This window comes from Miniopterus natalensis, chromosome 2, assembly GCF_054644295.1.
Source record: "Miniopterus natalensis isolate mMinNat1 chromosome 2, mMinNat1.hap1, whole genome shotgun sequence".
Lineage (NCBI taxonomy): Eukaryota > Metazoa > Chordata > Mammalia > Chiroptera > Miniopteridae > Miniopterus > Miniopterus natalensis.
In genome coordinates this window covers 94,945,022-94,961,013 of record NC_142082.1, presented here as the reverse complement: position 1 = coordinate 94,961,013, position 15,992 = coordinate 94,945,022, and the positions used below count along the sequence as shown (strand labels likewise).

Genomic DNA, 15,992 nt, shown 5'->3' with positions numbered 1-15,992 from the left:
TTTGCTTAGGGTCACCAGCTGACTGATCTTGATGATAATGAACTGGAGGGTGGTTTCCATTCTGCTTCCCTCAGTTAGGGTTTCTTAGGCAGGACAAAGCATGCAGACTGTGTAATTTATCCAGCTCATTGATGAATGACCATTGAAATATTTGCTTGTCATTGACTACAAGGCATTGGACATTAAAGTTTTGCACACAATCCCAGCATCTGAGAAATGTAGAGAAGAAATTCCAATGTCAGAAAGGATCAGTTGTTCTAATCTGGGCAGATAGGCTATTAGAAACAGCTGATTTTCACCAATTAATTGATTAGAGGAAAGGTCTAATGACTTGACCATGTGTAGAACAGCAGCCAGCCTTTCTGAAATGGAAAGATTGTCAGACTCCTGGAAGACCAGCCACCCAGCAGCACACTGGAGCATCTGTGCCCATGTTATTCCTGTTCGGCCAAGGACTAAAACCTTCAGTGTAGAAAATGTTCCAGGATTTCATCCTTTCTTATGGCTGAGTAGTATTCCATTGTGTACATGTACCGCATCTTTATCCATTTGTAACAACATGGATGGACCTTGAGAATATTATGCTAAGTGAAATAAGTCAGAAAAAGCTAAGAACCATATGATTTCCCTCACATGTGGGATATAAAACTGAAACTCATTGACATAAACAGCAGTGTGGTGGTTGCCAGAGGGAAGGGGGAGTGTGAGGGGGAAGGGGGTCTTAATATATGGTGATGGGAGGAGACATGACTTTTGGGTGGTGGGCACATAGAGCAATATACAGATCTTGTGATGTAGAAACCTACACCCAAAATCTATATGTTCATATTAACCATGGTCACTGCAATAAATTTAATAATGTTATATATAAAAAAAGAAAATGTTCCAGTTGGATTTAGTGAGCCAGGGGGAAATCTCAGTTTATTTTCACTGAGATTAAGGACATCAAATATCTGAGCTGATCAGCAATATCCATGACTTCATCCCATGCCATCAGCAGGTTTTTTATTTTTATTTTTAAAAAATTTTTCAAATTTTCAAATTTTTAATTTTTATTGATTTCAGAGAGAAGAAGAGGGAGGGAGAGTGAGGTAGAAACTTCAATGATGAGTCATCAATTGGCTGCCTCTTGCACATTTCCTACTGGGGATCAATCCCACAACCCTAGCATGTGCTCTGACTGGGAATCGAACTGTGATCTCTTGGTTCCTAGGTCGATGCTCAACCTCTGAGCCATGCCAGCTGGGCTGTCAGCAGGTTTTTTAACAAATCTAAATTTGTACTATTAAGATACACTTTGGCAATGCCTCCTTTGTCACCACAATTTACTGCGCGGTTCCTCAAAAAAATTTTTTGCAGCTTGCTTAGCTGTCTTCGCCATTTTATAACAGACTCAAAATCAGTAGTTTCCACAGGTTTATTTCCAGTGGTAACAATTTGCTCTTTTCCATCTCCCTCTGGTTCATCTTCTAATACATAGCGATTTTGAATTTGCCCCACCATCCCCCACAGTTCCTTGCAGTATATCTCTTCTTCCCTCTCCTGCTCCCTCTCTGTTTCCCTGTAAACCTTAATGAACAAACCAATTTACAACAGTAGAAACACCACCATTATTATCAAGGGAAGTAATGAGGACAGGACCCTATCTCATTCATTTTGTGTCCTTCTGTAGTTTGGCACAAGACTCTTGATAAATGATGAATTGAATGAAATCATTATTAGCAATTATGCAGAACAGCTCTGAAGTATATAAAATAATATTTTGAATGCCTCTGCTAGGAAGTAGGTAATTTTTATGAAAAAGGGAATCATTTAGCTTTCAAAAAAATACATATTTTTTCATTATATAAGTAATATTAAGTGCATTATTGAAAAACTTGAAAATAGAACAAAAACACTAGGAGGTTCATGATCATAACCATTGGTTGTATTTCCTCAGGCTTTGCTCCTGAACCCCCACTGCATGCAAATGTAGTTTTTGTATAGTACTAATTATACTATATTTAAATTTTTTTCTGATTTTCCCTTTATTACTTAGTCTTTATAAATATAATTTCTCTTTATTTTTCCCTGTTGAAAATAGCTTCCTGTTCAGGTAAAATTAATTTATGTTCATAAATAAGATGTGCTTTTATTGAGCCCTTTTTAGGTACCAGGCATTTGATCTGGTCTATCTCTTTTTATCCTGAAAACAAGTATGTCGCAGGTATTATCATCCATATTGTACAGATGAGGAAGTCAGTCTTGGAACTGCTAATCAGCCTCTTCAGTCTGATGGCAGAAGAGAACTTGAGGAATCTGCTTTTTCTACTTTGCTGTATTCTCTTGTTTTGCTCATTTCACATTATCTTTTCTTTGGTGGATAGAAGAATTTATAAATTGTGGGAGAGCATTCCTTTTCATCTTGTTCTGTGGGAAAGAATATGTGCAAAAAACTCAATAGCTGGTTCCATATTGTATTGTACAGTGTGTTTTTCTAAAACTCAGCAGAGTGAGCAGTGCCTTTTTTCTTTTAGGTATATGACTATTGATGCTTATGTTTTCAAATATAGTTCACATACCATAGTTTAGTCACCAGTAACTGTCCCACTTGAAATTCACATAGTCAGATACATACTTGAGAGTGACAGAAAAAGTGCCATGTTGTCATCCAACCCAACTGGAAGTCTGGGAAGTAAAAGAAATAAGCAAGTAAGGAAGGTAGTAAGTAAAATCCAGTCATTGTAAAAGAAATGTTCGAAGATTAAGACCAGGCACTGTCATTGGATCTCTTTGTAGTTTTTCATATAAGAACTGATTCAAAACACAGCCTTCTCTCCATAGTTAGGTATCCTTAGAAACACTGAGACTTTTTTTGTCTTTTTACTGTGTTTTCAACACAAAGTAAACAATGCCACACCAAACAACCCAAATATGGTCAAGTTGATTAAAAAACATACATAATCCAGTCACAGCATAGTGGAGAAGGAGGCATTGCCACTGTTCGCATTTTAACACATGATTTTGTTTCCTTTACCCTCAAGTAGCTCCCATATATTGAAAACAAAAATGCCTCACCAACTATAACTCTGCAGTGATTTCGTCGGCTGGGTGTGGTCGTCGTTTCCTACTTTTCTTTAAACTCATGCTATTTAATTATTCTTGATATTAACAGTGTATCTTCTGGGCCTGGTCAGTTCACGAATGAGACTCACTCGTCTCTCCCTTCTGATTTATAAAAAATTGCATTAATATTAGGTGATAAGTTTTGGGCATAGGGACTTTCTGGATGTCCTTCAGAGGGTACCACATAAGTACTTACTGCTGAAAACCTTACTAAAGACCAGCTTAGCTGAACAGCAATGACTCTGTCACAGCAAAAGGAGCTGTATTGAATTGCTACAGCTGTCTAGAAGAAGTGCTTAAAGATGTTACACAAACACATATTTGAAAGGCCAGCTTGGTAGAGCCATCCAGAGAGATGGTAAGAATAAACACATCTTTCCAGTTTGGTCATATCAAGAAGCTGGCATAGTTTTCTGGAGATGAATTTATATACCAGCATAATTTGTAGAGTCAGTGTGCCAGGAGGTTCATATAGGGCATGATTTTACTGCTATATATATCTTTAGAAATATTTGGAATGTTATTTTTGATTTTGTGTTTTCTCCCATCAGTGGAAAATGCTGTCTGAGGTGATTGTTTCATAAATGTTGTAAACCCACCTTTATGAAGATCTGAGATGGTAATTCACTAATAATTTTAAATCTTATCTTGAATTTGCATTCATGCAGTCTTGTAAATGAAGATTAACAAGTGCAAGTCAGTTGTTGAAGACTGTTGTTTATGAAACAATCACCTCAGACAGCAGTAAAATCATGCCAACACAGAGCTAGTGTGACAAACTAGAAAATTAAGGGGCTTCAAACTCAGAGATGGTTTTCTCCCCAAGATATTTGCTGCATTCGTAGGATTCATAGGATGCTGGGGAGTGGGGCTGAAAGTTTCTAAAGGTCAAATGAAACCTCCCATGGGGTTATGATCTTAAGAAATTAGAAACCTCTAGGATACGGCCTGCTTCAGGTACATGGCTGTTCCCAGGACCTTTAAGGCCTTTGCCAGATTTTGAATCTTTGTGTGTCCAGGATGCTGGAGAGCTGATTTGAAAACCTCTGAAGGGTAGAGAAAGATTTCCTGCAATTTTTCAGGGTTGAGGAAATGACACCAGTCAGGCTCTTCATCAGAAGCGTGGGAGGACTGAGGTGGGGAGCAACCAAAAGTCCATAGAGTCTTACTAAAACTGTGGCCTAGCCCAATCTATTTCAGTTCCTGCTGGATTCAGGTTCTCAGCTCTTCACCCAGTCTCTCGAAGAGAATGAAAGGGACACACTCTTCAGCGGCATCATCATCATTAGCCTCTACTTTTCTTTCTTTTTCTTTTTGTTAATCCTTACCCAGGATATTATTCTCCATTGACTTTTAGAGATAGTGGAACTAGGGGGACAGGGGGACAGGGAGAAAGAGAAAGAGAGAAACATTGATAGGCTGCCTCCCACATGTGCCCTGACCGGGGCTGGGGATCAAACCTGCAACTAGGTATGTGCCCTTGACCAGGACTCAAACCTGCGACCCTTTGTCTGAGGCCTGATGCTCTAACCACTGAGCAAACTGGCCAGAGCAGCCTCCACTTTTCTACGTACAATATCTAACATACAATCAACAATATTTAGGCATACAAAGAAGCAAGAAAATATGAATGATGATAAAGAGACAGAAGAAAAACCAGCAGAAGCAGGCCACATGGTAAACTATTGGAGTTAATGGATAAAAACATGAAAATGATGTTCAAGATTATATGTGTGTGTGTGTGTGTATGGAGAGAGAGATATGGAAATACGGAAAATTTCACCAAGAATGGGAATTTATTTAAAAAAATTAAATGGACATTCTAGGACTGAAAAAACTGTTATCTGAAATTAAGAGCTTATTGAAGTGGTTTAGTAGCAGAATGGACATAGCAAAAGTTAGGATGAATGAATTGGAAGAAAGATTTAAAGAAAATACTCAAACCTGAAGTACAAAGAGAAAAACTAATAGAAATACAAAACAAAAATGTCTAACATATACATAACTGTAGTCCCAAAGAGAAAAGAGAGAATAGGGAATAGGCAATATTCAAAAACATACCAAAGAGGTTTCCAAAACGAGAACATCAATTCTAGATTTAAGAAGCTCTGTAAAAACCTAGCAGAATAAACACACAAAAAATTATATCTAGGAAGAACATACTGAAGCTGCTCAAAAGTCAGACACAAAAATCTTAAAAGCACCCCAAGATAAAAGATACATTACCTGCAAAGTAGCAACAATAAGATTTACAGGTGATTTCTTGACTAAAATTCCAAAAGCTATAAGAAAGAAAATAAAATGACAACTGTAGAGTGCTAGGAATGAAATGACTGCCAACCAGGAATTCTATACCCAATGAAAATATCTTAAAAGATGAAGGTGAAATAAACACATTTTCTGACAAAACAGGGAATTTGTGGCCAGTAGGCTTAACTAGAAGAAAAACTACAGAGAGGGCAGAACGACTATGTTTCCAGATGAAAGCCAGAAAATAAATGCAGGGGGAAACAATGCAAAGGATAGTTGCCCTTACCTTCTTCGAAAATAATTTTCTCTTTACCCTTCTTCTTTTTTCTTTTTCACTCATCCTTCACCAAATTTATTCATGGCTTCTAGAAACTTAAGTCACACCTCCAATATTTTATTCTTCTTAATATAACTTATGCTTTTATAGTTTTTCTATTCTTCCTATGTCTTATGATTTTAGGTAATTATTAAAAAATGGTAACTTGGTAATTATCCATTGAATCACTCAAAAGCATAGCACTATAACCAACGAAGCAGATAAACGTTCCATTAAACTTAGCATTTTTGTTAATGATAACAACAAGCAAAGTTGGAAATCATTGAGAATATAAACATAACTCAGTGGGAGACTAATTACAAATCAAACTTAATTTGGGGAGCAGTAGGGGTGAAGAAACCTGGGGACAAACAGTCTTAGGAAAGAAGAATGAGTCACAGAAACACTGCTTAGAATTTATGTTTGAAAGTAAAGTGATTGCATTGCATAGTCTGTGGATTCTTTTGAGGGAATCATGGTTGATCACCATGGTTGTTCATCACACTGGGAATAATGTCCAACTCCTGGAAAAGGTTATTTAGGAGAGGGGAAAGGGCTACCATTGTAATCTGGTACATCTCAGCTAATGGATTGTTATTGAAAGCCTTGGGAGATGAAATCTTCTTGGAAATGAGTTATGGAGAAGAGATCTGGTAACTGAGCCTCTGGACATTAAACACTGGATGTTGAGAAGAGGATGGAGGAAGACACAGCAAAGGATATTGAGAAAAGGATCTGTAAGGTATTTGTTTTTTTCTCTCTCTAGCCTTTTCCAAGATATTATCTTTGTCTTTGATTGTCTACACTGTAGACATGGAATATATGTTGAATATGATATACAATGTAGATTTTTTGGTATTTATCCCACTTAGTTTTCTGTGGGCTTCCTAGATCTGTGGGTTAGAGTCTGTCATCAATTTTGGAAAATTCTCAACCATTATCCAGTTTTTTTTCCTTCTTCTTCTGATAGTCCCATTCTGTGTATGTCACACCTTTTATTACTATCCCACAGTTCTTGGATATGCTGTTCCTTTTCTTTCTTTTAAAAAAATCTTTGTATTTCAGTTTGAGAAGTTTCTGTTGACATATGGTCAGGCTCACTGATTCTTTCCTTGACTGTGTTCGGTCCACTGATAAGCCCATCAAAGACATTGTTCATTGCGGTTACAGTGTTTTGATTTCTAGCTTTTCCTTTAGAATCTTTCCTTTAGTCTTAATCTTTCTTCTTACATTACCCATCTGTTCTTGAATGTTGTCCACTTTTTCCATTAGAGCCCTTAGCATATCAATCATGGTTATTTCAAACACCTGGTGTGATAATACCAAAATTCCTACCATATCTGAGACTGGTTCTGATTGCTTTGTCTCTTTACACTGTGTGTGTGTTTACCTTTAGCATGCTTTGTGTTTTTTTGTTTTTTGTTTGTTTGTTTGTTTTTTAATTGAAAGCTGGATGTGATGTATTGAGTAAAAATTACTGAGATAAATAGGCCTTTATCTGACTAGCAGTTACGCTGTTTTTACTGTTTGTAGTAGCTGTGTCATTAGGGGCTGAAATTTTCTTCCCATGTCCTTGTTTTTGTCTCCGGGTTTCCCTAGAGACTCCTTAAGTGGGGTCTGAGTATTTTGATTCTTTTAGCTCTAATCCCTGTTATTATACAAGAGCCCTATGGAGGTGATGGTAAGGTATGGGGGCAGGGGAAGTGTTCTGTAGTCCTATGATGACATCTCAGTCTTTTAGTAAGGCTGCCTCAGCTGGGTATTTCCCTTCATCCATATTGAAGGCCAGAGGGGACTGGAGTTGGATTTTTTCCTTCTTGCAGGTTGGTTAGGTGCTGGTAAAATCATTTTCCTTGAGGGATGACTTTGTGAAGGAGAACAGAGCACTCTGAACATATTTCAAAGTGGTTATGTTTCCCCTACCACTGAAGGAAACAGGAGGAGATTTTTCTGATTTTCTTAAATTTTTTTTCCAATTACACTACATTCAATATTATATTGTATTAGTTTTAGGTGTACGGCATAGTCTCAGATTTCCTCATTGAGAACTTGGTACTAGTAGGGCTTCTGGAGGTAAATCTCAGGAAAGTATAGGGGCCTCTTCTGAATTTTTAACTCTCAAGCTTGTACACACTGAGTCCCCAGCAATTCATTAATTATAGTTTAAAGTGTTCCTACAGATACTGGTTCCAGCTGTGGGCTTCTGTTCCAGAAAGCTGTAATTTTCTGTATCTATTTATCTGTCTTTCCAGTTTTCAGGGAAGCAGTTTGTCCTGTGACCTCAATTCTTTGATAGATCCAAGAGTTGTTGACTTTCAGTTTGTTCAACTATTTTCTTGGACAGGAATGATAACTTCCAAGCTCTTTATATGTCTAACTGGAAATTGGAAGTTGTATTTTTCTTATTGGTTTAGAAGCTCTTCATGTGTTAGGGAAATTAGTTCTTTATCTTGATATGAGATGCACATTTTTATATTTTGTCATTTATCTTTTGAATTTATGTTGTCCTCCATGTAGTTAAATAAATGTTTGTGTGTTTGAATTTATCATTATTTTCTTTTAGTCCTTTGAATCCTGTGATACAATTATAGGTACACCTTGTTTACTCTGCTTTGCTCTATTGTGCTCCTCACATATTGTGTTTTTATGAATTGAAGGTAAAACCCTCCACCAGCAAAAAGATTATGACCTCCTGAAGGCTCAGAGGGTGGTTAGCATTTTTTAGCAATAAAGTATTTTTAATTAAGATATGTACTTTTTTTTAGACATAATGCTATTGCACACTTAATAGACTATAGTATAGTATAAACATAACTGTTATAGGTCCTGGGAAATAAAAAAATTCGCATTACTCACTTTATTGTGGTGGCCTGGAACCAAACCTGCAGTATCTCTGAGGTATGCCTGCAGTAAGGCCTTCACAACTCAGATTATAAAGGAATTTATTGTTTCTTTTGGTACTTGTTATGATTTATTTTTATTTTTTAAAATGTTTTTATTGATTTTTAGAGAGCGAGGACAGGGGAGAGAGATAGAAATATCGATGAGAGAGAAACATCAACATCGATCGGCTGCCTCCTGCATGCTCCCTGCTGGGGATGGAGCCTGAAACCTAGGCATGTTCCCTAGCTGGGAATCAAACTAGTAAACTCTTGGTGCATGGGTCGATACTTAACCACTGAGCCACACTGGCTGGGCATGATTTATTTTTATATCTAAATATATACTCCATTTACATTTTATCCTCAAGTAAAGTATGAAGTTTAGGTACTACTTTTCCCCCAGTTGTCTAGTCAGTTGTTTCAAAACCATTTACTTAATAGTTCATTTTTTCCCCATTGATTGATTATCATGTATTAAATTCCAATAGGTATTTGGGTTTATTTCTGTAATTTTTATTCTGTGTTATTTATCTCTCTTTCACATGCTAATATCAATAATTCATATGATACTATTATGTTTTAATTAGTATAGCTTTAAAATGTTTAAAAATATTCTATGGCTAGTTACCCCTTTATTTTTAATTTTTATTTTTAATCCTCACCAGAGGATATTTTCTATTGCTTTTCAGACGGAGTGGGAGGGGAAGAGAGAGAGGAAGAGAAAGAAAGAGAGAGAGAGAAAGAGAGAGAGAGAGAGACATCGATGTGAGAGAGATACATTGATTGGTTGCCTCCTGCACTCTGTCCTGATTGGGCCCTGGATATAGCCTGCAACCGGAGGTACATGCCCTTGACTGGAATTGAACCCAAGACCCTTGAGTCCTTTGGCCCAATGATCTAGCCACTGAGCAAAACTGGCCAAGGCTATTTTTCTTGTCAATTTCAAACTTTTTTTTTTTTTTGGTCAATTTAATTTTCTATATAAAATTTAGCATTTGTGTTTCTAATTTAAAAACTTGTTGGTATTTTTATTATAATCATGATAAGTTTTTATGTTAATTTAGAAATGAATGCATAGTTATGAAATTGAGTTCTTTAAAATCTAAGAACATTATATGCCTTTCTGATTGTTCCAAGTTTTCCTTTGTGTCCCAAGAGAGCTTTAAATGTATTTCTTCATATAGATCTTGCACATCTTTGTTCATTTTGTTCCTAGAAATCTTATCTTTCTTTTCTTCTTTCCCATTGTAACTGGGGTCTTTAATCCTTCATTATGTCTCTTAATTGGTTGTTTATATATGCATATATGTTATTTATGTCTATATATTTATTTTTTGGAAACATGCTATTTATAAAAATTTTAAAGTATATGCCTATTATAATAAAGGCCAGTGTTGCACAATGGGGTCTGAGGTCTATGAATTTGGCTGCACCATTGATTAGTCCTGTGGCAGTCAACAAGGTACTTAATCTTTATAAGCCAGTTTCTTCATGTGTCAAATGGGATAATAATAGTACCTACCTCCTAAGGTAGTTTTGAGGATTAAAAAGATAAAGCACAAAGACGCTTAGTAGAGTTTCTGGAATGCAGTGAGCAGTGAGTAAACGCTGGCTAAAACAGTTTTGTGCTCGTACCATTGAAGCTTAAGTCTAGTGCATGGGAGTCAGATGGGGAATAGATGTCAACCTTCCCAAACCACTCTTCTCCAGCCACACTCCTCTGTTCTCAAACAACAGCCCTGGACTGAACTGAGGGCTGCAGAGTGGGTGGGGGGAATTAAGGGAATGGGGATGTAAGGCTAGAGGCCCGGTTACACCTTGTTGTAGCAAAGAAATAAAATGATTTGGTGGTGATTTGCATTTGAGGTGTCCAATGAAATCAGAGGAGATGAATGTTAATGAACTAAGCAGTGGAAGTGAACAGAGCGCTTTTTCAAATTGTGATCTTAAATTGGAAGGGACTTGATAGTTTACAGGCCATTTATACGTATGTACTTGTATCAAATTCATAGGGAGTAGGTGGGTGTTGGGGAAGACAGGTCCAGATCTGCTGATCTAAGCTGGTGCTCATTGCTCTTCATGACTCGTCCCTTATTATTTATTCCAATCTGGGGCTAATTACCAAATTGTCAGCAGAAAAGACAGAGGACAAACTGGAAGAAGGGAAAACAAGAAGGATTAAAATATTTTGAGAAGAGATAGCCTAAGAGAGCTTGGGGATTGCAGTAAAGAATAGTATTTGCTGAATATACCATGTGCAGAAATCCCTGGGGAACTATGTTAGGAATAGTATAATAACAGCAACCATGTCTTAAGTGTCTATTATGTGCTGCCTGTTTTATGTGCATTTTTTCTTTTATTCTTAACAATCTCCAAGGCAGGTGCTATTATGCCAATTACACCACATGTCTCAAGAAAGCCAGGCCTCAGTCTTCTTGGAGCTTAACATCTATATACTAATTGAAGAATACTTGTAAAACACACTTATAGGCCTGAACATAGGAGCTCCTGATAATGCAGAGCTGGGAAGGAATTGTGAAGAAGTCAGCCATAGCCATTGGGGTGAGCTTCCAAGAAATGTGATGTGAGCAGTGAAAGGAAGGACCTTGTTTCTATGTCTGTAATAGGAAAGCTGGGAGAGAAACAGGATGGGTAAGTTAATGGGCAAGGAAGCAGGAAAGTTTTCCTGCAGCTGGGGTTAGGAATGTGGATGGAGTGTGGACTAAGCCAACTGCAGTGGAAAGGGATGCCCAGAGGAGACTGCCTCTAAGTGGGAAAATGCTCCATCAGCGACTTAGTCTGCTCTCCCTTTGCTGCATTGCTTTTTAAAGTGACAGTCCCCAGGCTTCAGGATTCTTAAGCTGAAATGGTCTTTGCTCATTGGCTGACAGTCTAAATTCAGATCGAAAGAATGTGGTGGGAGACAGCTGGTGGAAATTGTCCCAGTCCTGCCTTCAGTGGAAATGTCCATGTGCTGCTCGGCTGCCTCTTGATCAAGCCTCTCCCCTTTTCCGTCTCTCTTGTCCGCCTGTCTCTTCCTTCATCAGGTTTCTTAAAAAAGTAACCACCCGGCTCATTGCACCCAAGTGGTCCAGGCATACCCCTGCTTAACCCACCGCTGCTGGCTGCCCCCAGATGAACGCAAGCTTCTGGGGTGGTTTATGAGAAGTGACACTTGCTCCGCAGCTCCTTGTATCCACCACCGAGCAGTCAATGTGAAAGCCCACAGTGGATGTGACTGCTGGAAATACCGCTGGGCAGGGCGCCGGTGCTTCACGAACACGTGAGCAGCACGCAGGAGGCAGCGCCGGCACCCCATGATCCGGGACTGCGGCAAATGCGTGTGGGAATGGGAACAAGGGAGGGTCACTTCGTCCCTGTCCTTGTTCCTCGCCCACCCGAGCATGTCGTCCACGAGGGGGCAGGGTGAGGTTGCCCCAGGTCGCCCGAGAATCTGCAAATTCATCGCTGCCTTTCATCTCCACAACCTTCGGTCCCGAGGGGGACACCCCGGCCTTTCCCCTCCAGCCTTTCCCCTCTTGCTGCTAAGCCGACTTCTCCCCCCAAAAGGCTCCGATTCCCCTTCCCGCCGCAGGGGTCCAGTCTCTGCTCAGACTTCGCTGCTCACCGCTCACCCCGTAGTCAGGCTGCGCGCAAGTCTCTCCAAGTTTCCCCATCCTGACCTGAGAGTCGGGCCCTTTCTAGGACAATGTGAACAAAGGAGCGGAGAGAGGGGCCCGCGGGCGGTTGCGAGGGGAATGTGAGTGGGAGTGTGTGTGTGTGTGTGTCCCCGCGCGTGTGGTGGAAAACCACCTCGGGACCCGGCGCAGAGTGCGCCTAGCCTGGCGCTGCAGTGCTCCTCGCAGCTCGGGGCGGCGGGTTGCTTTGTCTCGGCCACGGCAGGGCGGGGAGGCGGCCGGCGCCAGCAGAAACCCGAGGCCGGCTCTGGAGCCTGGGCTTCCACGCTGGCTCCCGGGCTGAGCGGGAAGCCCCCACGCGCCGGGCTCTCCTGGGCTCCGGCCGTGGAGGGGACACTGGACTTGCTTCTCCTCACCCGAGCTCGCTCCGAGTAGCGTGGTCTAGGGACAGAGGGACCCACTGGAGCGCTCCCCGCCCCGACTCTCCGCCCGCGCGCAGGTCCAACTCCGTGACAGAGGCGGGTCTTGGGCGCCCGGCGTCGCCCGCACTGCAGCCTTCAGGACCGCACCGGCGGGACCTGAACAGCGCCCACGGAGATGCCCGGCAGAAAGGCCGGCCAAAACCGACCCGTAGGCCACACCTGCGTGTGTGTGCGTGTGTGTGTGAGTGTCTGTGTGTGTGTGTGTGGGGGGGGGCTGGGGTCGCGTCTGCTCGTCTCACCTGCAGTACCCTTAGCCCCGCAGAGGAATGAAGGAGAAACTGCGATGTCCATTCAATGTCGTTAAGTCAGACCCCTTCCCTCCAACTCCCTTAACTAAGTTGTATTTTTCATGCAATATTAGAGTCCACGCGAAACTACTTTGCCACTCCTGCCTGAACCTTCATCACTGCGCCGAGCCAAGTTTTGGGGTCCAGGCTCCAGTTCCGCAGGAGAACTTGGAGTCTCAGGGCTTGCGTCCTCTGCGTCTCTCCGAGCGTCTTTGTAACCCGGGGTTCGGGGCTGGTCCCGGGGTGGTCGCGCCCGGCTGGCGGCGCTGGGCCTGCCGCAGCGTGCCGATGAGGGCAGGCGCTAGGACCGCGGGGCGCGCGGGCGGCGCAGCACTACCTTAAACCCGGCCCAATGCCGCTGCTGCGCCACTCTGCGCGCCGGCGGGGCTGCGCAGGACGAGCGCTCCGCCCGTCACCAGGCTGGAGCCCGCGCGGCAACACCTGTTCGCGGCCGCAGGGCGCACGCGATCTGTGGACACCGCTCCCTCGCTCGCCGCTGGCCGTCCGCGCTGAACCAATGGACCTCCGCCGAGCCGCCGCACGATTCGGGATCCCAGCTTTGGACGCTTAAAGTTTTCTTTTTGTTTTATTATTTTATTATTGATTTTTTTGGAGGGGGGATCGGGAGGGGAGAGTCTTCGGCGCTACCAACGTGAGATTTTTTTTTCCCTCCTGGAAGGATTCCTGCTGATGTCTGCAGAGTCGGTTAGAATAAAAACGGCGCATGCCTTCCCCGGAGTCAGGACCCGTGGATTCTGACGTAGCCGGTGCATCTTAAAATCCTATAATAACGCCTAGGCATTGAAGTTGCTACGGTCATTCCGATCTGGAACCAAATGGAGAAACTACGAAATTACCCCAGTATGACCATCGGCTGGGATGCAGACCTTCCTGCCTGCTAGGAGCCGGGGCTCTACCCAGAGAGATACATAGATGTGTTTATCAGTGTGTCGGTGTGTGAGTATACAGCGCTGGTTTCTTAGGCTATTAGTGGTTTGACCTTGAACCTGTGCCAGTGAAACGGCAGATTACTTTTATTTATGCATTTCATGGATTGAAGAAAAGAACGTGTTGTTTTTCCCCCCGTCTCTGCAACCGCAGTACGGGAGGGGAGTTGGATATACCTCGCCTAAGATTTCCCGGGTTGGCACCATCATTATTGTTTATCCCTGTGCTCCAACAGCCCAGCCTTCTGATGGCTCCCTTAGGTGAAGTTGGGAACTATTTCGGTGTGCAGGATGCAGTGCCGTTTGGGAATGTGCCCGTGTTGCCGGTGGACAGCCCGGTTTTGCTAAGTGACCACCTGGGTCAGTCCGAAGCAGGGGGGCTTCCCCGGGGACCGGCAGTCACGGACTTGGATCATTTAAAGGGGATTCTCAGGCGGAGGCAGCTCTACTGCAGGACTGGATTTCACTTGGAAATCTTCCCCAATGGTACTATCCAGGGAACCAGGAAAGACCACAGCCGATTCGGTAGGTATTAACACTCTCGTGTCCGCGCCGTGACACATCTGGATTATAACTACCAAGAAGGGGGTGGCCGGGCTGGGTTGAGGGAAGGGTCTCTCACACTTTCTGCCTCTGTCTTGCCAGCTTAAAAAAAAAAAAAAAAAAAAAAAAAGCCTCCGGAATTGCAGGTCTGCCGCTGGCACTGATGCAAGTCTACATTGAAAGGCTTTAAAAAAAATTAATTTTTAAAAGAAGGGCATGATTTATAAATATCACACAAATTCCTCGTTCTTTTACACCAGATATACAGAAAGATCGGGTTTAGGAATTTTTGTTTTGTTTTTTTTGGATGGACCAATTCCAGGAGTTTCAAGCTTTAATCATTAACTACTGAGAACTTAAAAATGCATTTTCCTGAAGGCACGGGTCATTATAATCTGGTGCCCCAATGAAGTTTTTGCCCCTCCCCCCTTTCCTCTGACAATTATCTTGCTTGAACTGTAAATGAAAGGTATTGATTCCCACTGTGAGGGTCTCAACCCCTTGAGCCAGGCTTGCTGGCTGAGTGTTCTTTTGGGAGAAGGACTGAAGTCACCTATTAGATTTGGGAAGGGACAGGACGCTCACTGGGGGCGCTTGTCCTTCCAGCCATCAAGTTACCACCGACGCTCTGCAGTTTTCATAGCGTGCAGCCTAGGTGGGGTTCCTGGGAGGCTCTCTGGTATGAGTGTGTGCGCGGGTGCAAAAACTGCGAGCTAATTCTATAGAGCATTCAGTTCCGAGGATTTCACTCCCCCATAAGAGTACTTGTGACTCAGCATGGAGGCTACCGACCGGAGGGCTGGTAACCATCGCCTTTCATTTCTGCACACACATGCCAGCTGGGCCACCCTGAGCCCAATAGTCTGCACAGTCCAGGTGGGGGACTCTGTTTTTCCCCCCTTTGCTTGCACAAAAAATAAAATACAAAAGAAAAAAAAGTGCCAGTTTGGGCCACCAGGCTGTTGGAAGAAGTTGCCTTTTGAGTGGACCCACCTGACAACACTTAAAGTGGGTCATAAAAAACAAAGTCCCTCGGTGATTTTTCTCTCTCAAGCTTTCATGCCAGATGTTGACCGCAATCTAAACTATCTGCTTTAGGTTTGGGGGCTGTGGATGAGTTCAGAGGCGAGCAGGATTCAGACCTGGGATGGGATGGCCCAGCATTTTGTCCCTTTGCTTCCCCAAAGCCTCAGCTCCAAGCTGAACCTGTTAGTACAAAAAAAAAAAAAAAAAGGGTAACTGTCGGCCTTGCAATTACTCAGTTGAAACATCTCCCCCCCCCCCCCCCCGCACACCCCTCCCCACCCCCATTGGACTCAGCTCCCGTGGTTGTACAGCAGACTAAACTTTACAAGTGCCGCCCTGGACACTGGCGGTGGGCACCGTAGATGGGACTGCTGGAGTGTAGGGGTCGCAGCCGCCGCCTTGCGTCCCAGCCGCACCCACCCGGGCGAGCGGCGAAGGCGGGGGCCTCCGTGAGCCCCGCAGCAAAACGGGGTCCTCGCGCGGTCTGCGGACAGGTGCGGGCTCCGCAGCCCCAGC

General features: G+C 42.7%; 1 protein-coding gene and 1 pseudogene across 1 annotated transcript in view; one reads left to right on the top strand and one right to left on the bottom strand.

The window, feature by feature from the left end:
* The window catches only part of LOC107536977 (tubulin-specific chaperone E pseudogene), a 983-nt pseudogene extending 494 nt beyond the window's left edge, over positions 1–489 (bottom strand).
* A 12,854-nt stretch (positions 490–13,343) lies between these two features.
* FGF9 (fibroblast growth factor 9) overlaps positions 13,344–15,992 on the top strand; it is a 46,862-nt gene continuing 44,213 nt past the window's right edge. Inside the window, exon 1 of the mRNA XM_016212909.2 lies at positions 13,344–14,432. Coding sequence (XP_016068395.1) covers positions 14,156–14,432 — 277 coding nt within the window. The 5' untranslated portion in view covers positions 13,344–14,155. The remainder of the gene's footprint in view (positions 14,433–15,992) is intronic.